The following is a 25,714-nucleotide window of genomic DNA, read 5'->3' as shown; positions in this document are numbered from 1 at the left end:
CTACTGCGTCCCGCCGCTTTCTAGTTTTTGTCAGTCTGATGGGTATAAAAGTGGAATCTCGGCACCATGGTGTGTGCCTGTAATCTCAGTTACTAAGGCTGACATGGGAGGATCCCTTAAGTTGGAGGGGCAGGGAAAATAGTATCTTTTTGTTTCAGTTTACATTTTCTGATTACTAATGAATTTGAGCATCTCTTGGATCCATTTTGATTGTTATTTTTGATAATTGTTTTGTTCTTTGTTTTTACTTTGCGTTTCCTTTTTGATTTGCAGAAGTTCCTTGTGGAGGTTGGATTTGAATAGTCTGTTGATATCAGACTTGGAAAATATCTTCTCTAAGTCTGTCCTCCTTCCTGTTAATTTTGTCCATAGTGACTCTCATTGAACAGAGTCAAAATTTTGATGCTTTGTTTCTTTGATAGTCTTATCAACTTTATGTTCTTTTTTTGGAATTGGTATTTTTTGAATATTGGAACTCTTAGGTGGTTCTAATTTTCTCTCCCTTGCCCCCTATTTTCCATCCCTTAGTCTGTTTTGTTTTGTTTTTTTTGAGAGATTTCCTCAGTATTATCTTCCAAGTCTTCTGTTGAATTTTAACTTCCATCCATATTTTAAATTTCGTAGATCTCATTATAATTTCTTTTTTTTTTTGAGATGGAGTCTCACTTTGTCGCCCAGGCTGGAGTGCAGTGGTGTGATCTCAGCTCACTGCAACCTCTGCCTCTCCAGTTCAAGTGATCTCCTGCCTCAGCCTCCTGAGTAGCTGGGGTTGCAGGTGCCCACCAACACATCTGGCTAGTTTTTGTATTTTTAGTAGAGAGGGGTTTCACCATGTTGGCCTGGCTGGTCTTGAACTCCTGACCTCAAGTGATCCACCCTCCTCGGCCTCCCAAAGTGCGTCCAGCCTCTCATTCTTATTTTATAGTATATTTGTGTTGTTTCATAGATGCTATACTCTTTAGGGATATTAATGATGGTTTTAAAAATTTTGTTACCATTGTTGTCTTTTCTTTATTGAGGCTTTCCCCAGATGTCTGGTAGTCTTGTGGCTGTCCATTCATATTTAAGAATGAAGGGCCAAAAACTAAATTGGAAGCTCTAAAAGTGTGGCTTCTTGAAGGGTGGAGAGAGTAGGCCTTTTTTTGTGTTTGCGGGGGTGGAGGGCATATACTCATAGGTTTGTTTCTCTCGGACTAGTCAGTTTCCCTGAGAGTCTCCAGTCTCTTGCCAGGAGAATGTATATCTGGCTGCCATGTTTTGAGAACTCATTTTAGAAAAGGAGCTTGGGTTTTTACTGTTGTGCTCATGTAATTCTGTTTTCAGTAAGACACCTCACCCCTACCCTCACCTCTCACCTGCATTGGTGCATCCATTTGAAGGGATTACTGAAGGATGGTTGTCTGGTTGTGAAGAGTGGAGGAGGAAATCTGGGCATGTGATGGCTGTTTTGTAGACTTCCAACGAACTTTCTGATTTTGAGCCCAACTCCTCACTACCTTAAGGAGGGATAGTATCTGGGTGATCTGTCTGAAGCCTCCTGTTTGTGGGTAGATAGTGTGAATCAGCTTCTTATTGACTTCTTTGTTTGCAGGTTAGGCTTCAGAGTTTTCCACTTTGCTAGTGACATAATTTGTCTATTTTATGGTTTCTTTTAGGTTTTGACATCATCTCTGATTCTCTCCTTACCTATTCTCTGTATGCTGTGGTTCTGGTTCATTTATTTGAAAAATATGTTTATAATTTTAGTGTTCTACCATGTCTACTGTTTTATTTCTTTACATAAACTCTTTGCTTTCTGACCTGTTCGTTCTTTCCATAGCATTTGAATGACCACCGTGTGCCCATTATTGATGATTCAAATTGAATTTCTGGCTTTCAGTTGTTAATATGATTTGGGAAGAAAAGCACATTCTATATGTGCTAATTCCTAATTTGAAATTTGAAAGCCCTCATAAGTGTACACAAAATAGATATATTACAGTGGTTATTAAATTCAGTAATGGATATGAATTGAATGAAGGCAAGTTTTTGCAATTAAATTTTTTTTACTACTGAGAGAATGAGCCCTTTATTTCATCTTCTGGAAAGACTTGTCTTTTTTTTTTTAACCCTTCCAAAAAAATCATTCAACTTTTAGATAAGAGATAATTTTTCTCCTTCATAAAGACCATAAAGATCAGAACTTCTGATGAAATAACAGCATACTGAGTTGAGAAAATACTAGCGAAAAGTACAGAAATTCAGTGTTTTAGGTAGGTTGATAAGCTTTATCATAGTAAAAATATGCTTTCAGCTCTACTTTTTGAAAGTTTTTTGTATAATTAGTATATTGCTTAGCATAGAAAATTTGGAAGATAAAATATTTCCATATACAAATTTTATATGCTGATATCTTTTTTTTCTTTTTCTTTTTGAGATGGAGTCTTGCTCTGTTGCCCAGGCTGGAGTGCAATGGGGCCATCTCAGCTCATTGCAAACTCCACCTTCTGGGTTCAAGTGATTCTCCTGCCTCAACCTCCCGAGTAGCTGGGATTGCAAGCGCCTGCCACCATGCCTGGCTAATTTTTGTATTTTTAGTAGAGATGGGGTTTTGCCGTGTTGGCCAGGCTGGTCTCGAACTCTTGACCTCATGTGATCTGCCTGTCTTGGCCTCCCAAAGTGCTGGGATTACAGGCATGAGCCACTGTGCCCAGCTATATTTTGATTTCTTAAGTCATGAAATACTTTTCGAAAGTATAGAGAATAATGTAGGTTGGGTTTTTGTTCCCAGCATTCAGATTTTTCATGTTAGTGTTCTGTTTTCTCAATATATTGTGAACATTTCCTTTAACCAGGCCCTCATACTGGAACTTTTAGGTTGTTTACAGTCTTTCACTAGAATAATCACACTGCAGTGAACAGTCTTGCTCGTTTTATTTCCTTTATGTACATACCAGAAGTGGAATTACTGAATTCAGGGTTTGAGTTCTCCAAGTCCTTGACAAATATTTTCCTTTAAGTGTTTTGATATTGAGAATGTTTTTGGAGAACTTCCCAGCTTGGGAATCTGTAGATACTGGGAGTTGGGGGGTCAGAATTTGGGTCAAAGGTTATGATAAACCTCTCAAAGGAAAACATTTGAAACTGGGCTGTGAAAAAAAGTATGTATTGCCGTTGGATTATTGGTTAGAGCTATACGATGAGGCCAGAAATGAACACCTATGAATCATATGTCTGCCACATTGACTTCTCACAGGAAAGGCAGGGTTTTTCAAACTTTCCTTTCATTGAACATTGAAATGCTGTTAATAAAAATAAAGCTACTCCTTAATTATCTTGTAGGAAAAGAGTGGGTAGGATATTTCAGATTTTAATTTTCTTCTCTAATTTCTATTAAAATCTTAAACAGAACTACTACCGTTTGACTAGAAGCTGTTAACGTGAATAATTTATATTTTCAAATGAGCTGAACACTTTATATTTACACTTACTTATTTAAATTCATAACTTTTTTGTAGTCATACTTTCTTGTAGTTTTGGTTTTTAATAGTAAATGCATATCATATACTTTCTAGTAAAATTATACCTGATTTATATGGTAGAATTAAATGTATTAGCATTTCAAGTTGTTCCACAAGAGTATTAAGGATTTTAAATATTCGGAACATTTAGAATGTGTTTGAGATTTACTGATTAGGTGAGCTGACTTAGTGCACTGAATATATAACATCTTGAATATAATAAAAATATAAACTCACTGTTTTGGATTTAGATTGGTGGAGAATGGTATTGAATGAATCCAGATAAAAGGATCTTGCAGGACCAAGAAGTTTAGACTTGATCTAAGAAGTGGTTAAAAACACTGTAGTTCCTTGTCCATTGAAGTGATACAGTGAAAAGGGTATTGAGATTATTCTGAGGGCTGTGTGAAGGATGAATTGAGAAGCAAAGAGTCTGAGGTTAAGAATGCTGATTTAGAGCTGTTGTAGTTACCTAGGTGTCAGTTGACACAGACTTGAGCCAGGCTGGTGGCAGTGGGAATAGATAGGATCAGATAAAATCAAAGACTTTGGATAGAATAAGCAAAGTTTGATAATTGAGTAAGTGAACATGAAGGAGAAAGTGGGAGATCTTTTTTTGAAAGAATAGAGTGTGTTTCTATTTCACCACCAGTATTGCATCTTGTTTTTAAGTTTATTGCTTCTTTGGCTTTATTTCTCTAGAAAACGAGGAAGTTTAGGTGTAATGGCTTTAATTTTGAAGGCTTCTGATTCCTGAGAGGGTAGTTTGAAAAGTAATTGATGGTAACTTACAGTTTTTAATTAGTAGCTTAGGTGATAACACCTAAAAATACTTGCTTAGGATAAACTAATTTTCTCAGACAATTACTTTGTTATTCCTCTTATCACAGACATAGGGATTTATTTCCTTTCTTTCCTGTCAAAGCTGTCTTCAGTCCAACTTCAGCCTTCATTTTCAACTGTGTTTTACATTGTTTTAAAAATAAAACTTGTGCTCTACTATAGTGATTTTCAACTGCAGATGCATATCAGAATTCGCTGGTTTTTTTTTGTTGTTGTTCTTTTTTTTTTTTTTTTTTTGAGACATGCGGTGGTACAATCCTGGCTCACTGCAACTTCTGCCTCACGGGTTCAAGCCATACTCGTGCCTTATCCTCCCAAGTAGCTGGAATCACAGGTGCATGCCACCACACTGGCTAATTTTTGTATTTTTCGTAGAGGCAGGTTTTCACCATGTTGGCCATGCTGGTCTCGAACTCCTGACCTCAAGCCCGCCCCTTGGCCTCCCAAAGTGATGTTATTACTGGTGTGAGCCACTGTGCCCGGCCGACTTGGGGATCCTAAAAGGAAGAAAAACCCAGAGGTGTCTGCTTCAGACACATTGATTAGACTCTTTAAGAGGGACATTTGAGGTGTGTGTTTAAAAAATTCTCGGCCGGGCGTGGTGGCTCATGCCTGTAATCCCAGAACTTTGGGAGGCCAAGGCGGGCGAATCATGAGGTCAGGAGATTGAGACCATCCTGGCTAACACGGTGAAACCCTGTCTCTACTAAAAATACAAAAAATTAGCCGGGCATGGTGGCACGCACCTGTAGTCCCAGCTACTCGGGAGGCTGAGGCAGGAGAATGGTGTGAACCCGGGAGGCGGAGCTTGCAGTGAGCTGAGATCGTGCCACTGCACTCCAGCCTGGGTGACAGAGCGAGACTCCATCTCAAAAAAAAATTCTCTCCCAACAGAACAAATGTAATCCCCTCTCCATCCTAAGAGGGGACAACCAATCTCATTTATGGATACTGGTGAGGAGATACTTATGTTTTAAAAATCTCTCTCTCTCTCTCACCCAAAGTCTAAATACATCCATTGAAGTAATACAGTGAAAGGAGTGAAACTTAAAAATCTCCTCACTATCATAAATGAGATTGGTTGTCCCCCTTAGGGTGGGGAATCTAAATACACACATACATGCACACACGTGTGTGCAAACACACACACAATTTCTTAGAGTGGTTTTGGGTTCATAGCAAAATTGAATGGAAAGTACAGGGTTTCTGTCAACCCCTTGCCCCACGTGAATATAGACTCCCCCACCATCAGCATTGCACAAGCTCCAGAATGGCTCATTTGTTACAAGTAATGCTGTAGACTGAATGTTTATGTCTCCTCACAATTCATGTGTTCAACCCAGTCTCCAGTATGGTGGTGTTTGAAGATGAGGCCTTTGGGTGATGATAATGGAGCCCTCATGAATGTAATTAGTGGCCTTTCACGAGATCCCAGAGAGCTCCTTAGCCCCTTCTGCTATGTGAATACACAGTGAAAAAATGGTCATCTGTGAACCAAGAGGTGGGCCCTCACCAGATACTGAATCAGCCAGGATCTTGATTTGGACTTTCCAGCCTCCAGAACTATGAGGAATAAATTTCTATTGTTTATAAGACACCCAGTTGTTGGTGTTTTGTTACAGCAGGCTGAACAGGCTAAAACAATTGATGAACCAACATTGGCACATCATCCTCACCCTAAGTTCATGGTTTACATTATAGTTCATTCTTAATGTTGTACATTCTTTGGGTTTTGACAAATGTGTAATAGCCTGCATTAGCTACTATTGTATCCTATGGAATAGTTTTCCTGCCCTAAAATTCTTCTATGTTCCACCTATTCATCCTGCCTTCCCCCAAACACCGGGCAGCCACTGGATTTTTTGTTTGTTTGTTTCTGGTTTTACCTCTTACAGAATGTCATATAATTGGAATCATAGCTGTGTTTTTTTCAAACAGCTCTCAATGTGGCAAATACAAAAAACAGAATTGGAAAGGGGTAATATGCACCATCACCAAGTGTGTTTATCCAAAGAAACAGGATCATTTGGTATTAGGAAGTCTGTTAATATAATTCACCATATTTAATAGTTCAAAAGAGAAAAATAATGACCATTTTAATAACTCCCAAGTATAAACTACAAGGGCTACACAGTGGGAAGTATGCTTTTACATGTTGTTCTTCACCTTATGAAGTATCATTATCTCCATTGTACTGATGAGGAAACAGGCTCACAGAAGTCTACTGTCTTCTGTATGTCATTGTTCTGCGAAGCAAATTTGAACATGGGACTTGTGGAAGGCTAGGCTTCATTCAACTTGCTGCCTATGACATTTTAATAAAAAAGGTGAATATTTAATTTTTGTGTAACATTTGTTTCCTTTTAGATTTTTTAAAAAGGTTGAAATCATTTCAAACTACAAAAACATTTTAGAAGTGCACAAGACTTTCTTATGCCTTCATTGACATTTCTCAGTTGTTCGTTTCATCTTTTGCCTTATTTATCATTTATTCTTTTTTCTATGTATATATGCATGCTTCCAACTCTGGCTTTAATTGCTTACCCTTACAGCTCCACATTGAATACAGACTTCTAAGTTACATCCTTAAGTCTAATTTTAGGTTTTTGGTCTTGTTAGACTTTACTGTTGGCTTTTTCCTTTATTTGACCTGAAACTGAAACTTAACGAATCTTTTTTTTTGTTTTGAGATGGGATTTTGCTCAGTGGTGTGATCTTGGCTCACTGCAGCCTTGGCCTTCCAGGCTCAAGTGATGCTCCCGCCTCAGCCTCCCAAGTAGCTGGAACCACAGGTGCCTGCCACCATGCCTAATTTTTTTGTATTTTTTGTGGAGACAGGGTCACTACAAAACTCCTCCGCTCAAGTGATCCTCCCACCTTGGCCTCCCAAAGTGCTGGGAATACGGGTGTGAGCTACCATGTCCCACCCGGAGTTTGAATTTGAGTCATCATTGCAACACTGCTATTATTGTGCCATATTGTGATATTTCATAGCTAAAATGCTGCGTGCTTCAGGAAACCAGCACTCTTTATATCATTTTTCAGCAACTTTAAATATGATTCCCTTGGAATTATGCACAAGTTCTCATCTGTATTACACCCACCTTTTAGTCTGATAAAGTTTCTGCCAAATTTCCATTGAGTAGATATATTAATCTGTTCAGGCTACCATAACAAAATACTGCAGACTGGGTGGCTTAAGCAGAAATTTATTTTCTCACAGTTCTGAAGGCTAGAATTCAAGATCAGGGTGCCAACAGAGTTGATTCCTGGGGACTCTCTTGCTTGTAGACAGCTGCATTCTTGTCTGCTTATACAGCCTTTCTCTGTATTTTAGAGAAGTCTCTAGTGTCTCATTCTCTTATAACGATACCAGTCTTATCAGGGTAGGACTCTCATGACCTCCTTTAACTCTGCCTCCTAAAAAGTGCTATAACTAAATACAAGTCACATTGGTGGTTAGGGTGTCAACATAAGAGTTTTGGGGGGACGACACAATTCAGTCCATATCAGTATATCACTGGGTGTGTAATGAGGCCTGCATTCATATCCTAGCTCTATCTTTATTAAGTGTGTAACCCCGGCCAAGTCACTCTGTGAGCCTTCTGATTGCTTACCTGTATAAGGTGAGAAAGATAATTTTTGCCATAAAGGTTTGTTAAGAGATCCAAGTAAAATAGAAGATGTGATAGCATGTTATAAATTAGTGATTCTCAACCCAGGTTTGCATCAAAATCATCATCATGTAAGTATGCAGCTTTTAGCATAATAAAGAGCTCTGCTGACCCACTACCCGGTAAACTTAGGGTAAAGAGTTTCGAAAACAACCATGGAAAGCCTCTGGAATGGTCCTAGGACACATGCAGTAAATGAATGAGAGAAGCAAAAACTGACAGAAGCAGAGAATTCAATAATAAGAGTTGGAGACTTGAGTACCTCACTTTCAATAGAGGACAGAACAACTTGGTGGAAGGTCAAGAAGGAATCAGTACAGTAAACCCACTAGACCTAACAGACATGTATGGACCACACTACCAGCCAGCAAGTCAAAAATATATATTTTCAAATGGAAATATGTATATCCTGGAAATATGTATTTTCCAGGATAGGAAGTGTTACGTGTGCATTTTACTGGGCTACAAAACAAGCTAGATAAATGTAAAAGGATTAAATTAATACAAATCATGTTCTTTGATCACAATGGAAAGAAATTAGAAATCTGTAACAGTAAGAAGTTTGAGAAACTCACAAATATGTGTAAGTTAAAGAACATACTCCTAAATAACTGATGGGTCCATGGAGAATTCAAAAAGGAAATCAGAAAACATTTTGGGATAAATGAAAATGAAGACATCATGTAGGAATACTTAGGGATACAGCTAAAGCAGTGCTTGAAGGGAAACAGTTGTGAATGCCCTTATTAAAAAAGAAGAAAGGAGGCTGGGTGTGGTGGCTCACACCTGTAATCCCAGCACTTCGGGAGGTGGAGGTGAGTGGATTACTTGAGGTCAGGAGTTTGAGACCAGCCTGGCCAACATCGTGAAACCTCGTCTCTACTAAAAATAACACAAAAATTAGCTGGGTGTGGTGGCAGGCTCCTGTAATCCCAGCTACTTGGAAGGCTGAGGCAGGAGAATCACTTGAACCTGGGAGGCAGAGGTTGCAGTGAGCCGAGATCGTGCCACTGCCTTCCAGCCTGGGCAATATAGAGTGAGACTCTGTTTCAAAAAAAAAAAAAGTTCTCAAATCAGTAACTTAACTTTCCACTTTAAGTGACTGAGGTAAGAGGAGCAGAGGAAGCAGAAAGAAGCAAAGAGTAGAGTGAAAGTTAATGACATAGAGAATAGGAAAACAAGAGAGAGCATTAAAGATGAATAAAATTGACAAACTTTTAGCTAGATTGAGAAAAAACATTTTTCAGATTACCTAGGCACAGTGGCACATGCTTGTAATCCCAGCACTTTGGGAGACTGAGACAGGAGGATCACTTGAGCTCAGGAGTTCGAGAACAGTTGCCCACGTGCTGAGACCCCATCTCTATCCTCCCAACGCCCCCCGCCAGTAAATAATAATAATCTGGGCAAGTGCCTGTAGTCCCAGATACTTGGGAGGCTGAGGTGGGACGATTGCTTGAGTCGGGAGGTTGATGCTGCAGTGAGCCATGATTGTGCCACTGCACTCTCCAGCCTGGGCAACAGAGTGAGAGAGTGTCGGGGGCAGGGAAAAAAAGTAGAAATGAAAGAGGGGAAATCACTAGTGACCTTATAAAAATTAATAAGATAATAAAGAAATACTATTAACAGTTGTGGCCGGGCATGGTAGCTCATGCCTATAATCCCAGCACTTTGGAAGGCTGAGGCGGGTGGGTCTTCTGAGGTCAGGAGTTTGAGTCCAGCCTGGCCAACATGGTAAAACCCTGTCTCTACTGAAAATACAAAAATTAGCCAGGTGTGGTGGTACATGCCTGTAATCCTAGCTACTCGGAGGCTGAGGCAGGAGAATGGCTTGAACCTGAGGTACAGAGGTTGCAGTGAGCCGAGATGGCGCCACTGTACTCCAGCCTGGGCAACAGAGTCAGACTCTGTCTCAAAAAAACAGTTGTATCCCAGTAAATTAAATGGCTTAGATGAAGTGCACCAATTTTTGGAAAGACAAAAACTACCAAAACTGACTCGCTAAGGAACAGACAATCTGAATAGACCTGTAACATGTGAAGACATTGAATTAGTAGTTACAGAACTGCCCGCAAAGAAAAAGCCTAGGCCCATATGGCTTTACTGCTGAATTTTACCAAATATTTAAAGAAATAAAAGAATATAATTCTTCACAAAATCTTCCTGGGGAATACTTTCCAACTCATTTTATGAAGCCAGTATCACTCTGATATCAAAGCCAGACAAACATATAACAAGAAAATATAAACCACCTTTTTTTTTTTTTTTTTTTTTTTTTTAAATAGACAGGGTTTCACGGTCACCCAGGATGGAGTACAGTGGTGTGATCATGGCTCACTGCAGCCTGGAACTCCTGGGCTCAAGCTATCCTGCTGCCTCAGCCTCCTGGGACTATAAGTGCACACCACCAGCCTGTCTGATTTTTATTTTTTAAATTTTTTGTAGAGATGGAGTCTCACCATGTTGCCCAATCTGGTCTTGAACTCCTGGTTTCAAGTGATACTTCTGCCTTGACCTCCCAAAATGCTAGAATTATAGACATGAGCCACTGTACCTGGCCCTTGTCTGTTAAAAAAAACAAAACAAACAAAAAAAAAACCACACACACATTGTAATTTCAATAGGCACAGAAAAAGCATTTGACAAAATCTGACACTCTTTATTGATAAAATAGTCAACTAAGAATAAGGGAGAACTTCTTAGCCTGATAAAAGTGCATTCACAGAAAATCCAAAGGTAACATCATACTTAATGTAAAAGACTGCTTTCATTCTAAGGTCTAGCATAAGACAGGGATGTCTGCTCTATTTCTATTCAACATTATATTGGAGACTCTAGCCAGGGCAGTTAGACAAGAAAAAGAAACAAAAGACATCAAAACTGGAAAGGGAGAAGTAAAGCTATGTGTTTGTAGATGACATGATGTGTATCAGATAAAGCATTAGCAACAATTAAATAAGCGGGATTGTAGAATACAAGATCAATATACAAAATCAATCGTATTTTTCTAGATTTGTGATGAACAATCTGAGAATTAAAAATTTCATTTCCATTGGCATAAAATTAAATACTTAGGAATGAATTTAACAAAAGTATAAAACATACTCTGAAAGCTACATTACATTATAGACAGAAATTAAGATCTAAATAGAACTCCTATCTTAAGTAAGTGGAAGATTTAACATTAAGGTGCCAGTATTTCCCAAATTGATCTACAGATTCAGTGCAGTCTCCTATCAGAATCATAGCTGACTTCTTCATAGAAATTGACAAACTGATTCTAAAGTTCATATGGAATTGCAAGGGATCAATAATAGCCAAAACAATCTTGAAAAAAGAACCAAAAAAGTAAGAAGACTCACATTTTTCGAGTTCAAAACTTACTTTGAAGCAATGGTAACCAAGACAGTGTGGGGCTGGCACAGGGATACACATAGAGATCAGTGGAATAGAATTGCATGTCAAGAAATTAAACCACATATATGTATATAGTCAGCTGGTTGTCAACAAGGTGCTGTCATGATCCGTTTGGGTTGCTGTAATGAAATACCGGAGACTAGGTGGCTAACAGACAATAGAAATTTATTTCTCACAGTTCTGGAGGCTGGGAAATCCAAGATCAAGGCACTGGCAGATTCAGTGTCTGGTGAGACGCGTGTTCCCGTTCATAGTTACCATATGACCTAGCGATTCTAGGTATGTAACCCAGAGAAATTAAAACGTGTAAAACTTGACCACAAATGTTTGTAGAAGGGTTCTTCATAATAGCTGAAAGGTGGAAACATTCCAAATGTCCATTTGGAATTCAGCCTAAAAAGAAATGAAGTTCTGATATATGCTACAACATGGATGAACCTTGAAGACATGCTAAGTGAAAGAAGCCAGTCACAGAATATTGCATATTACATGATTCTGTTCTGTTCATGTGAAATGTCCATAATAGGGATGATAGCTTAAACAATACAGGATTTCTTTTTGAGGTGATTAAAATGTCCCAAAATTCACTGTGATGAAGGTTGTACAAGCTGTAAATACACTAAAAGCTGTTGAATAGCACATTTTAATAAAACTGTTAAAGTAACCTGGCCAGGTGTAGTGGCTCACACCTGAAATCCCAGCACTTTGGGAGGCCAAGGTGGGAAGATCACTTGAAGCTAGGAATTCAAGACCAGCCTGGGCAACATGATCAGACCCTGTCTCTACAAATAATAAAAAAATTTGCTGGGCGTGGTGGCATGCACATGTGGTCCCAGATACTCAGGAACCTGAAGCAGGAGGATTGCTTGAACCCAGGAGTTTGAGGCTGCAGTGAGCTATGATTGCACCACCGTACTTTAGTCTGGATGGACAGAGCAAGACCTTGTCTCAAAAAAGGCAGTGAGGGGGGGGAGGGGAAGTAGCCATTTCTGATGTCCCTTTGGGATATGTCTGGGCATGTATATGTTTAAAAGACTGAGGTCCTAGAATAACAGAGCTCTTCACAGTAAACTCATTTGTTCTCTCCCCACTTTTATTGTAGAAATCATGACCACCCCAGGAAAAGAGAACTTTCGCCTAAAAAGTTACAAGAACAAATCTCTGAATCCCGATGAGATGCGCAGAAGGAGGGAGGAAGAAGGACTACAGTTACGAAAGCAGAAAAGAGAAGAACAGGTAAATCCTTTACCTTTATTCATTTCTTTTAAAGAATTTGATGCTCCATTTTAAGCCTGAAACTACCTTCCTTTATTTTAACAATGTGTGTGTGTGTGTGTGTGGATGTGTGCGCGCGCGCGTGTTCCCGTTCTCCCCTGTAAAATCACTTTTTTGGAGTGGGGATGAGGAGGCCCTGAAAAGTGGTATACAAGAATGGGGAAGTCTGTCATGTTCTCATTTTCTCAGCATAACTACACCATTCAATATTTTCACCTATTTGTTTTTAGTGTATTTTAGTTTTCTAAAGGTGCAACTTTAAAATTTTTTTGGTGTATGTTTGTTAATGAATTCACAAGTGACCAATAAAGTGTTGCTGTTCATTGTAAACTTAAAATTGGAAATGTAAAAATATATACAAAAAGAAAGAAGAAACCTCATAAACCAGTCCTTTGAATTCAGTAATTGTCAACAATTTGTTACACTTGTTTCATGTTTGTCTTTACATTTCTTTGTTATCTAACATTTTAAAGTAAAATTTCATTCGCAGAATATGTCTTTTTATTCCAGATTAATTCTTTATTATTCATAAAGACATTTAGAACATTTTTTTTTTTTTTTTTTTTTTTTAGCCTTCCTTTGAAAATGCTATTGACAAATGGTCTATTACTTTTGGCAAAGAAATGAAAAGACATAAGGCTTAAGTGACTTTTTTTTTTTTTTTTTTTTTTTTTGCTAAGGAGGGACTTTGGAGCCTGAAGGAGCATTTGAGCCTCACTATAGAAATTCCATAAAGTCAGATGAATTAGAACCCTCATGCTTGAGAAATAAGATATTCTATTATAAATATTTTGCAGTCATAGTGAAATATTCTCAAAACAGATTTTATGAAAAACTGCATTAGATAATCCAGTTAGGTGAAGTCCAACAGTACATTACAACCTCAGTATTTTATTTGCTAGGGTTGTAGATCTATGAATCAAACACTTTATTATTGGCAAAGATACTTTGTAATATTGTAATAGACTTCATATTGAGTGTAGCAAGTTATGAGTTCTTGACCTGCTTTATCATCTTTGAATGTATTCCCTTAATTTTCTCTTATTTATATATTTATTTATTTATTTTTGAACTGGAAATGGATCCTTTTCTTTCAGTGAGCTTTTATATTAGCTTCTATTTTTTGGGTGAATTTCCTTTTCTTTCTTTTTTTGTTTTTTTTTTTTGTGTGTGTGCGTGGTTTTTTTGAGACAGTCTTGCTCTGTCACCAGGCTGGAGTATGGTGGCGTGATCTTGCCTTGCTGCAACCTCCACCTCCCAGGTTCAAGCGATTCTCCTGCCTCAACCTTTTGAGTAGCTGGGACTACAGGCGCATGCTGCCACACCCAGCTAATTTTTGTATTTTTAGTAGAGACAGGGTTTCACCATCCTGGCCAAGATGGTCTCAATCTCTTGTCCTTGTGATCCGCCTGCCTCAGCCTCCCAAAATGCTGGGATTACAGTAATTTCCTTTCCTTTTATTCTCAGAAATCATAACAGCATGGTTATATATCTATATTCATATATTTAAATGGAATACGTGCATGATACATGTGAACCCAGGTATAGGTCTGAATATAACCACCAGTGTAGGGATCTTATTTGGCATAACACCATTTGAAGGTGTAGCAGTGGCACTCTTTGATTAACACAGTGTTCATTTTATTCTGTTTCTTCTTGGTGACTACTGATTTCATGTAATTAAACTTCATTATAAAATTTGTATACTATTGAAAGCAATCTACAGATTCAGTGCAATTTCTCTTGAATTACCAATGTCATTCTTCACAGAATAAGGGAAAACAAACCTGGGATTCATACGGAACCAAAAAAGAGCCCCCATCGCCAAAGCCATCTTAAGCAAAATATAAAGCTGGAGGTATCACATTACCTGATGTCAAATTATACTACAAGGCTATAGTAATTGAAAACAACGCAGTACTGGTATAAAAGTAGGCATATAAGTTAATGGAATGGAATAGAGAATCCAGAAATAAAGCCCCATACTGTCAACCAACTGATCTTGGACAAAGTTGGCAGAAGTATGTACGGGGGAAAGGATACACTATTCAATGAATAGTGCTGGGAAAATTGGAGAGTGGTATGCAAAAGAATGAAAGTGTACGCCTGCCATATACAAAAATTAACTCAAGATGGATTCAATAATTAAATATATAACCTGAAACTATAAAAATCCTAGAAGAAAACCTGGGAAAAACTCTTCTGGACATTGATCTAAGCAAAGAATTTATGATTAAGTCCTCAAAAGGAAACATACCAAAACCAAAAATAGATAAATGGGACTTAAACTAAAAAGCTTCTGCACAGCAAGTGCAATAATGTATTTAACAGACAACCTACAGAATGGGAGAAAATATTTGTTAACACCATCTGACAAAGTTCTAATGTTCAGAATCTACAAGGAACTCAAACAACAAGAAAAAACTCCATTAAAACGTGGGCAAAGGACATGAAAAGATACTTCTCAAAAGAAGATGTACAAGTGACCATGAAAAAATGGTTAACATCACTAATTATCAAATAAATGAAAGTTAAAATTATAATGAGGCCGGGTGGGGTGGCTCATGCCTGTAATCCCAGCACTTTGGGAGGCCAGGGTGGGCAGATCACCTGAGATCAGGAGTTCGAGACCAGTCTGGCCAACGTGGTGAAATCCTGTCTCTACTAAAAATACAAAATTTAGCTAGTGTGGTGATAGGGTAAAGGAGGGTACTTTCAGTATAAGACTATGTTCTTCGGAATTTTCCTGTGTTAATTCATTGAGAAACTCCTTTGTTCCTCATATCCTGTAAGTCAAATGTTGGACTTACTAGGCTGGTTTTCTTAATTTTCTCTTTTTCAAACCATGCCCTTGTTTCAGTCTGCTACCTCACCACAGCTCTCCGTTATACCTCAATTAAGAAAAATTCCTGAGGCTTTCCAAGGCTCTGTGTGGTTTGTGGGCTTGCTTCTCAACAGTATATTCCTCCATAGGCTCTTAGGTTTGATCTTCCTCCACTCTAACTCATATGTCATTTCTCAGTCTGTTTTTCCATTGTCGTGGATATGGCTGGGAGCTACACATACTGTTTTTGTTTCTTGTCCCTTTTGTCATTGTGGGGTAGTATTTCTGAGACTAAAAGGATGGGAAGGCCTGATTCTACTATTTTTGATCTGTATGTCTCATTGTATAAGGTAGATTATTATGTTGATTAGTTTACAAGTGGCATGAAAATTTTACTGACCTTGGGAAGAAAAGCTATAATATGTTTTAATCCTGTTGTGGATAGAGCTGGACAGTTCTAGAATAGTGTAGTGGATTAATGATGAAGTATTGATGATAACAGGTAACTGTTGAGTGTTTGCTATTCTAAGCACTTAATGAATTAACCTCTCTAATCATCTCAACCAAACTCTGAGGTAGGTTATTATTTTCTAATATATTACAGTTACACAATAATTGTGAATGTCTTTAAGTGTCTAATTATGGACAAGATAAAGCATATGTATACAAAAACACTGAAAAGGATAGAAAATAAATTCATAGCATTACTGGTCTTTTATCTGAAACTCAGCTAAGTGGTTACAGCAGTTCAGTGTAAGTGACCATTGCCATAAAGAATAATAGTCTTTTTCACTGGAAAGAACCTTTGCAATAATCTAGACCAGCAGTGTTAAAATTATGTTCTGTGGAGCTTTGAGGCTCGGTTGAGTCTCCTGCTTCTGTTTCCCCATGAAAAGTTTGAAAATGGTTGAGCTATGCTGTCCAATATGAGATGGTCACCAGCTACAGTTAGCTATTGAGTAATATGTGGCTAATTCAAACTGATCTATGTAAGTGTAAAATTTACATGGGATTTTGAAGATTCCGTATGAAAAAATAAGTATCTCAATTTTTATACTGAAATAATATTCTAGACATGGGTTAAATAAAATATTAAAATTAATTTTATTTCCTTTTTTAAATGTGGCTACTAGAAATTTTTAAAATTTCATTTGTGGCTTTCATTATATTTCTGTAGAGCAGTGCAGGTACAAACCATGTTTCTATTTTATACCAGAATTTTGAGTTTGAATGATTTGGCCAAGATTACGTAGCAGATAAGTAGAACCAAGATCTTTTCATATCTGAATTAGTGTTCTTTCCACAGGATCCTGCAGCATTAGGTCCACCTGATAAAAGTTGTACTGGCATGCTGTGACACAAATCTTGTGATTGTTTTGCAGGGCAGGATTGGAAAGAAAGCATAATTAAAATGTGATGGTCACAGCATTGCTTTGCATGCTTAGCCCACCTCTTATAACTACTAACAATTAAATGATATTGATTATAGCTATTTGGATACCGTGGTACATCTCTTATTCTGTATGACCTCTGTTACCCTTTTGGGATTATTTCATTTAATGCCATTTTAAAGATTTTCACAGTTGTCCATCATGCTGAGACATTTTTGCTTGAGTAACTGCATAACTTGCATGTTTTCCAACCTTTTACTGCATTATAAATTGTCTTTGACAAATTTAATATGTTAATCAATCTTGTTCTTCCACTTTTATCAAACCAGTTTTTGTTAGTGCTTCTTTTGGCTAGTAGTATTAGTTGCATGTTGGTCAGTTTGCCCTTTGATTTTTCACCTGCTGTTTAACCAGCAGCCGCTACAGTTTTTATCATTGCATTAATAACACTTAACGTATCTTGAAAGTGGTTGTACATTTTTAAAATATTTTCTGTTGCTAATTTTTTTTCTAGCAGTTTTGAATACTGTTGACATAGCTTTGCTGTTCTGAGTCAAATATCGCACGAGCAGTTGTGTTTTTCGTGACCTATAGTACTTAAAAGATTACTAACAGCATCCCACCGTACCAAACTGCCTGTGCATGTAAACTGCATGTTCAATAGATGTAATGTTAGTGACTAGGTATAATTTTGGAATCATGTAAATGTTTTAAATAACTGTAAAAGAAAATTAAAATGAGAGAAGAAATCTTCAAATTAAAAAGAAGGAAACAAGTGACCTAGTTTGTCATGCTTATGGCTAAGCCACACAGAGAAGAATTAATTTAATATACCGTTAAACTATGGTAATTTGACTAATTTCCTCTGCTAGTTTATATCTTAACGACAAAAGAGAAGTATAAATGAATCTTCACTTGCTTTTGGTAATCATATAAAACTGGTAGTTATTATAAAACTTTGTATATGAATAAAGGAAATTCATATTTATATTAATATTAGAAACCTGGTACTTTTAGTTTAAGAAAATAAGTAAATAAGAAAATTAAAGAAGTTAAGTTTGAATTGGTAACATCACTGGGAATTTATGATATATTTTCTTTAATAAAACAAAATACCAGCCCTGTCCTGAGAGGGCCTAGAAATAGTAAATTACCTTGTTGCAGTGAGCACTGGCATTCTGAGGTATTTAGAATTTTTCTCTCAAAGGAACCAGGTTCCTTACAAAAATAACTGGTTCTTGGTTAAAGATAGGGAATATTTTATAAAGCAAAGAAGTTATCTGAGACCACTGGAGTTTTGTTGAAAAGACTCAGAGCTAACTTGAACTAGCTCCCATTGGGTAAAAATGCGGTATTTTGAGTATCAGGAAAGGTTATAAAGACGTCTGCTTCTGGCCAAAATGGAGTATTAGGACCAGGATTTACCCTCCTACCTGAAGGAACCAGGAGTAAACAGATACAATACATGAAAACAGCAGTTCAGGACACTAGGCATTAGGCAGTGGAAGATAGTGATCTCTAAAGATGGGAAACAAATGAGATAAATCCTGTGATTATCTCAGCTTACTGTTTTGAGTTTCTAGTTGTAAACATAGAAAAAGGCGCTAAGGCAGAGCCCACAGCCTTGCTGCGTTGAGGCAGAGCTGAGAGTCTGTGAAGACCAGGCAAATAGAGTTCATAGGATGGAATATCAAAGAAGAGAGACCTGTATATTGAGTGAAGCCTGAAAATCTTCAAAGGCTTTCCACAAATATTCAGCAGAATGCTGATTAGCACGTGTTTGAGGAAACTACCCAAAGTTAGAGAAAATATCATTTTAAAGGTTTAGAGGGAACAGTGTCTGGTACTTACACAGGGCTGGAAATAGTGCCTATCCCACTAGCTAGACTGGAGAAACTCATAATTCATGAGGGATTAGGTAGAGTATTCAGGAGAGCCTTGCCTCAGTAGTTAAGATTAATGAGCTGTATACTTAGTACTGCTCCAGACTTAACCTGACAAATGAAAGCAAGGTCCAAAAGGATCAAAAAGTTTCCATATAACTTAGCTGTATACCAAAATGGAGCTCAGGAATGTTTATAGGAATATGAAAATACCCAGTACACGAGGTAAAATTAACATTGTCTGGCATCCAAAGATTGTGACATATGCAAAAAAGCAGGAAAACACAACACAATGGGGAGAATGATCAGTTGAAACTGACTCACCTGATAAAGATGTTAGAATTAGCGGGTAATAAAATTTAAATGGTTATTATAACCATACCATATTCCATATGTTCAAAAAGTTAGAGATATGGAAGATAAAGACTCTGCCAGGCATGGTGATTCATGCCTATAATCCCAGTGCTTTGGGAGGCTGAGGTGGGAGGATCGCTTGAGCCCAGGAGCAACATAACGAGACCCTGTCTCTACCAGAAAGTAAATAAATACATAAAAAACTTGTGCCGCACGCTATGGTCCTAAGTCCCAAGGTTGAGGTGAGAGGGTGGCTTGAGCCCAGGAATTTGAGGCTTATTCCTATGACTGTGCCACTGTGTTCCAGCCTGAGTGACTGAGACTCTCTTTAAAAAACAAAACAAAACAAAACAAAAAAAACCTAATAAAGTAAAAAGGTATGAAAAGACTCAATTTGAACTCCTGGAGATAAAAATTGTGATGTCCAAGATGAGAAATTCACAAATGGGATTAATTGCAATTAGAAATTGCAAAAGAAAAGATTAGTGAACTTCTGGGCATAGGAATAGAAACTATCAAGAATGAAAAAGAGGTGATACCCCCCCCCCCCCCCCACCCCCACACACACACACACACACACACACACACACACACACACACACACACACGAGGGCAAAAAAAACCACAAGTGAGTTATGGGACAACTTCAAGAAACCTGAATACAGACAATTGGAGTCCCCAAAGGAAAAGAGAGGGTGGAACAGAAAAAATACTTAAAGAAATAATGGCTGAAAACCTTTTATAATGAAGAACTGTAAATCCACTGATTGAAGGAACTAAGTGAATCCCCAACACAAGAAAGATGAAGAAAACTACATCATGGCACATCATAGCCAAACTGCTCAAACCTCATCTTAAAAAGAAACTCTTTAAAAACACCCAGAGTAAAGACATGTTACATGCAGAGGAACGGAGATAAGGATGACATCAGAGTTCTCATTGTAAACAGTACAAGCCAGAAGACAGTGGAGAAGCATCTTTAAAGAAGGAAACTGTCAGCCAAAGAATTCTTCACCACCAGACGTTGCACTGAGACAGAAGTAAAATAATGTCCTAGATTACTTGAGCAAATCCCAGCTATCAAATTATTTTATCTGTAAATACTTCAATATGTATCTCTACATAATAAAGATTCTTTTTTTCTTTTTTGGAGACAGGGTCTCATTCTGTTGCCTATGCTGGCTGGAGTGTAGTGGTGTGATTACAACTCACTATAGCCTCAATCTCCCAGGCTCAAAGTGATCCACTTCAGCCTCCCTAGTAGCTGGGGCTGCAGGCACGCACCACTACGCCTGGCTGATTCAAAACTTTTCTTGTAGAGATGGAGTCTCACTATGTTGCCTAGGCTGGTCTCAAACTCTTGGCCTCAAGCAGTCCTCCTGCCTTGGCTTCCCAAAGTGCTGACATTACAGGAGTGAGCCACGGTGCCCAGCCCCAGATAAAGATTTTTAAACTTAAAAATCATCAAAGAGCCCTGTCAGCTTTTCACCTCAAGTTTTAGCAGTGTTTGATGGTCCCTTCCTAGTTCCATTACTTTTATAGGAGTTACAGTGATCATTTCTTCTGCTTTTATTAGCTGGAAGGTCATTCAGAATAGTGCTATCATACTTTAAAGAGTTAGTTTCTTAATATTAAGCATCTAGTCAACATTCAGATTTTCTACATTGTCATAAAATCTTATGTTTGTTTCTTAGAGTCAGAAACTAAAGTCATATATTGTATTTGGTGCTGTCTCTTAACCGTTTTAAAAATTTTTATTAATAATTGGTGAAAACAAAATTCTTCCTCTTACCCATTTTTAGGTGTACAGTTCAGTAGTGTTAACAATATTCACATTGTTATATAACATATATCTAGAACTTTTTCATCTTGCAGAATTGAAATTCTATACCACATTAAACAAGTATTCCTCATTTCTCCTTTCCCAGCTTCTGACAACTGACATTCTACTTTGTTTCCATGATTTTGATTTCTCTAGATAAGTCATATAAGTAGACTCATACAATATTTGTCCTCTTGGAACTGACTTATTTCACTCAGCATAATGACTTCAAGGTTCATCTATGTTGTAGCTTATGACAGGATCCCTTTTTCTTTAAGGCTGAATAATATTCCATTGTATGTATTACCAAATTTTATTTATTCATCTGTTAATGGACATTTGGTTTGCTTCCACCTCCTGGCCCATGTGAATAATGCTGCAATGAGCATGAGTGTGCAAATATCTCTTTTGATATTCTGTTTTGAATTCTTTTGGACATATACACATAAGTGGGATGTCTAGATCATATGATAATTTCGTTTTTAATATTTTCAAGAGCCTCCCTGCTATTTTTCATAGTGGCTGCACATTTTATGGTAGTTTTGATTTCCATTTGTCTAACGATAAGTGATGTTGAGCATCTTTTCATATGCTTGTTGGCATTTGTATATCTTTGGAGAAATGTCTATTTGGTTGTTTTGCCTATTTTTTAATTCATTACTTGGCTAATCCTTACATTCTGGTTTTGTCAGCCTGATCTGTCATTATAAAGAGCCCCGATAGCTTTTTTCCTCAAGTTTTGGCAGTGTTTGATGGTCCCTGCCTAGATCCATTACTTTTGTAGAGGTTACAGTGATCATTCCTTCTGCTTTTATTAGCTGGAAGGTCACTCAAAAGAAGACCTTTCCCTTAGCTACAGTTCACATAGGACAGAGAAATGCTTGATTCTCTTCCTGTATTTTTTTTTCAGAATAATGAGTTGGTTTCTTAGCATCCTCCAAAGGGATGAAATAGTGTGTGCTTTAATATCATTAAGAATGCACAGAATTTAACATGGAATCTTTTAAAAATAGGTTTATGACAGTCTGGTTGACAGTCTGTGAAAACCATTACCATAATTAAGTTGTGAGCATATTCATCTCATCCAGAGGTTTCTTAGTACACTTTTTTAGTACATTTTTCTCTACCCCTTTCCTCTGATCTATTTTCTGTTACCACTGATTAGTTACCATAAATGGAATTATGCAACGTGTATTCTTTTTCTTTCTCGTTTCACAGAATTTAATCATTTTGGTATTCACTTATTGTTTTATATATGAATTGTTCATTCCATTTTATGATTGAGTAGTATTCTATTGTATGGATAAACAACAATTGGTTTATCCATTCACTTGTTGATGGAAATTTGGATTATTTCCAGTTTTTATTGATTACAAATAAAATTGTAAGGAACACTCATGGACAGCTTTTTGTGTGGATATAACTTTTCTTTTCCCTCAGATAAGTATCTAGAAGTGATATGGCTGGGTTGTATAGCTGGTATATACTTAAGGTGCCGTCAACTGTTTGCCAAAATGGGTTATACTATTTTACCTTCCCATGAGCAGTGTATGAGAGTTTGAGTTGCTACACATCATTGTTCACACTTGGTATGGTCAGTCTTTTCTATTTCAGCTATTCTGAGGGATATGTAGAAGTACTCCATGATGGTTTCAGTTTTCATTCACCTAATAAATAAAGTTGTGAGCATCTTTTCTTTTTTAAAAAAGTTTATTTTTAATTGGCAAATAATAATTGCGTATGTTTATCATCTTATATACTACTTTGTGGTGCGAACATTTCATATTCACTCTTTTAGCAATTTTGACTTATGTAATACATTATTATTAACTGTAGTCACCATGCTATACAATAGATCACCAGTGAGCATCTTTTCATGGGCTTATTTGCTGTGTATCTACTTTAGTGAAGTCTGTTAAAAAAATTCCTTTCCAGTTAAATTTTTTAATTGAGTCGATTGTCTTCTAGATATGTCTTTTGCTAGGTACATGTTTTACACATATTTTCTCCCAGTCAGTGGTTTGCCTTTTCATTTACAAAAGTATATTTTAAAGAACAAGCATTTATTTCTGATGTGAGGTACATGTTAAGGGTTCTTTTTTTTTTTCATATGGCTGTCCAGTTGTTCAGGTGCCATTTATTGTAAAGATTATTCCCCCCATTGAATTTCCTTGGAAATACTTACCATTGACCGTATCTGTATAGGTCTGTTTCTGGACCTCTACTTTGTTCTATTGGTCTATTTATATAGGTTAAATACCATGCTGGTCGATAACTGTAGCCTTAAGATTAGTTTCAAATCAGGTAGTGTTAGAGCGCTTTTTCTTTTTCAAAATTGTTTTGGTCTGGGCGCAGTGACTCATTCCTGTAATCCCAGCACTTTGGGAGGCTGAGGCAGGAAGATCGCTTAAGCACAGGAGTTTGAGACCAGTCTGGGTAAGATGGCAAGACACCGTCTCTACAGAAAGAACAAAACAACAACAACAACAACAAAAACCAATTAGCATGCATCTGTAGTCCCAGATACTCAAGAGACTGAGGTGGGAGAATTGCTTGAGCCCAGAATTTTGAGGCAGCAATGAGGTATGATTGTGCCCTTGCACTCCAGCCTGGGTGTCAAAGCGGGATCTCATCCCTTAAAAAGTAAAACATTGTTTTGGTTATTACGGGTCCTTCACATTTATATGAACTTTAGAATCAGCTATTCAGTTTGTACATGAAAGCCTGCTGGGAATTTGATTGGGATTATGTTGAATCTATAAATCAGTTTGGAGAATGACTCTTAACAATCTTGAGTCCTCTGACCCATGAGCACAGTATCTTCATTTATTTATATCATCTTTCTTTCTTTCTTTTTATTTTATTATTATTATTATTTTTTTAGATGGAGTCTCACTCTGTCGCCCAGGCTGGAGTGCAGTGGCGCAGTCTCAGCTCACTGCAACCTCTGCCTCCCTGGTTCAAACAGTTCTCCTGCCTCAGCCTCCCAAGCAGCTAGGATTACAGGCACCCACCAACATGCCAGCTAATTTTTGTATTTTTAGTAGAGATGAGGTTTCACCATATTGGCCAGGCTGGTCTTAGGTGATCTGCCTGCCTCGGCCTACCAAAGTGCTGGGATCACAGTCGTGTGAACCACTGTGCCCAGCCACATTTATTTTTTATAATTGAGATTTTATTGGTTGTGTTGAGGATCAGTATACAGACATTTCAATTTGTACACAATTCTTAACATATGTACTGAAAATCTAAAAAGCTGTGTATTGCAATTCTTTTACAGTTATTCCAGTGAATTTCCAGCTTAAAATCTGGAGGCAAATTTTTAAGAGGCTGTCAGGTACCAGTATCTTAAAATGTTAAGTTACTACGTACATCCGACCAATTCACAGTTTAATAGCATATATACTACATATTCAAATTTTCAGTCTTTTGCAGTGCATTAACAAAGTTATTAGAAAAACAGCACTACCATGACTGAAGATTTTACAGAGTATGCACAATTCTGATAGGGAGAGCCATGATGAAGGAGTGGTTTTCTTTAGGAAACAATTCTGCTAAAAAAACAACATAGGAATAGAAGTAATTTAAAATATTCAAGACCTTAAATGCAGGACTGTGATTCCATATTGCCATTTTGTATGCTTTTTATTGTAGGATATAAAAACTAACCCCTCATATATGGAATGTCAAAGCCTGCCATAATTCAATATCCCACACTATTTTGTTTGTACCAAAAAATAAACAACCAGAAAATGATTTCACCTCTTAAAAAAAGCATTTACACCTAAAAAATGGGATGAGGTGGGATTCCCTCCTTCTAAAAATGTTTCTAGAGCTACTAGAAAACTTACATTTACAAAATAGTTTATGAAAATATTCCTCTGGACTGGGCACGGTGGCTCACACCTGTAATCCCAGCACTTTGGGAGGCTGAGGCGGGCGGATCTGCTGAGGTCAGTTCAAGACTAGACTGGCCAATATGTTGAAGCCCCATTTCTGCTAAAAATACAAAAATTAGCCAGGCGTGGTGGCAGGCGCCTATAATTCCAGCTACTTGGGAGGCTGAGGCAGGAGGATCACTTGAACCCGGGAGGTGGAGGTTGTAGTGAGCCAAGACCATGCCGTTGCACTCCAGCCTTAGCAACAAGAGTGAAACTCCAATTAAAAAAAAAAAAAAAAAAAAAAAAAAACCAGAAAATTCCTGTGAATAGTACAAGGGAGACAGGAATGACTCATGAGACAAGGTATATGATATTAATCACACTTGGCTTTTTTTTCTCTGGCTTTCTCAGTTTAGTTTCTCTGATTTCTGTAGGTAAATGTTTAGTTTCTTGGTTAGCCACTTCGGTGTATTTTCTCTTTGCCTTCCTTTTCACTTTTGTTTTGTCTGAAGATGTATCCTTTCCTGCTGCCTTTTTTGGCTTCCTTTCCACTTTTGTAGGAGCAGGGTTAGCTGAGACCTGTGCCGGATCTCCACCTGGGCTCTTCCTTCCCTATCCCTTCAGCTGAGCTGACCTTCCTTCCTCTTGGATATTTTGGTGCTGGGGAGGCGTTGAGAGCCTTTGTGAAGCTAGGCTGCCTGGCCGTTGCTGTCCTGTCTTGTCCCATCCCGTCCTCTCCACTCTCTGCCAGCTGCTGAGACCTGCTGCGGGGGTTAGGTCATCTTTAAATTCTCTCGGCAATTTGTAGCTTTTGGTGTGTAGGTCTTAACAGATTTTTATCTTTTGTCAC

At 37.6% G+C, this 25,714-nt stretch overlaps 1 protein-coding gene across 1 annotated transcript in view; it reads left to right on the top strand.

Moving 5' to 3' along the window:
* KPNA1 (karyopherin subunit alpha 1) overlaps window positions 1-25,714 on the top strand; it is a 93,220-nt gene that overhangs the window by 7,192 nt on the left and 60,314 nt on the right. Inside the window, exon 2 of the mRNA XM_023214665.2 lies at window positions 12,537-12,670. Coding sequence (XP_023070433.1) covers window positions 12,542-12,670 — 129 coding nt within the window. The 5' untranslated portion in view covers window positions 12,537-12,541. The remainder of the gene's footprint in view (window positions 1-12,536; window positions 12,671-25,714) is intronic.

Source organism: Piliocolobus tephrosceles, chromosome 2 (genome assembly GCF_002776525.5).
Source record: "Piliocolobus tephrosceles isolate RC106 chromosome 2, ASM277652v3, whole genome shotgun sequence".
Classification (NCBI taxonomy): Eukaryota; Metazoa; Chordata; class Mammalia; order Primates; family Cercopithecidae; genus Piliocolobus; species Piliocolobus tephrosceles.
This window is presented reverse-complemented; position numbering and strand designations above follow the sequence as displayed.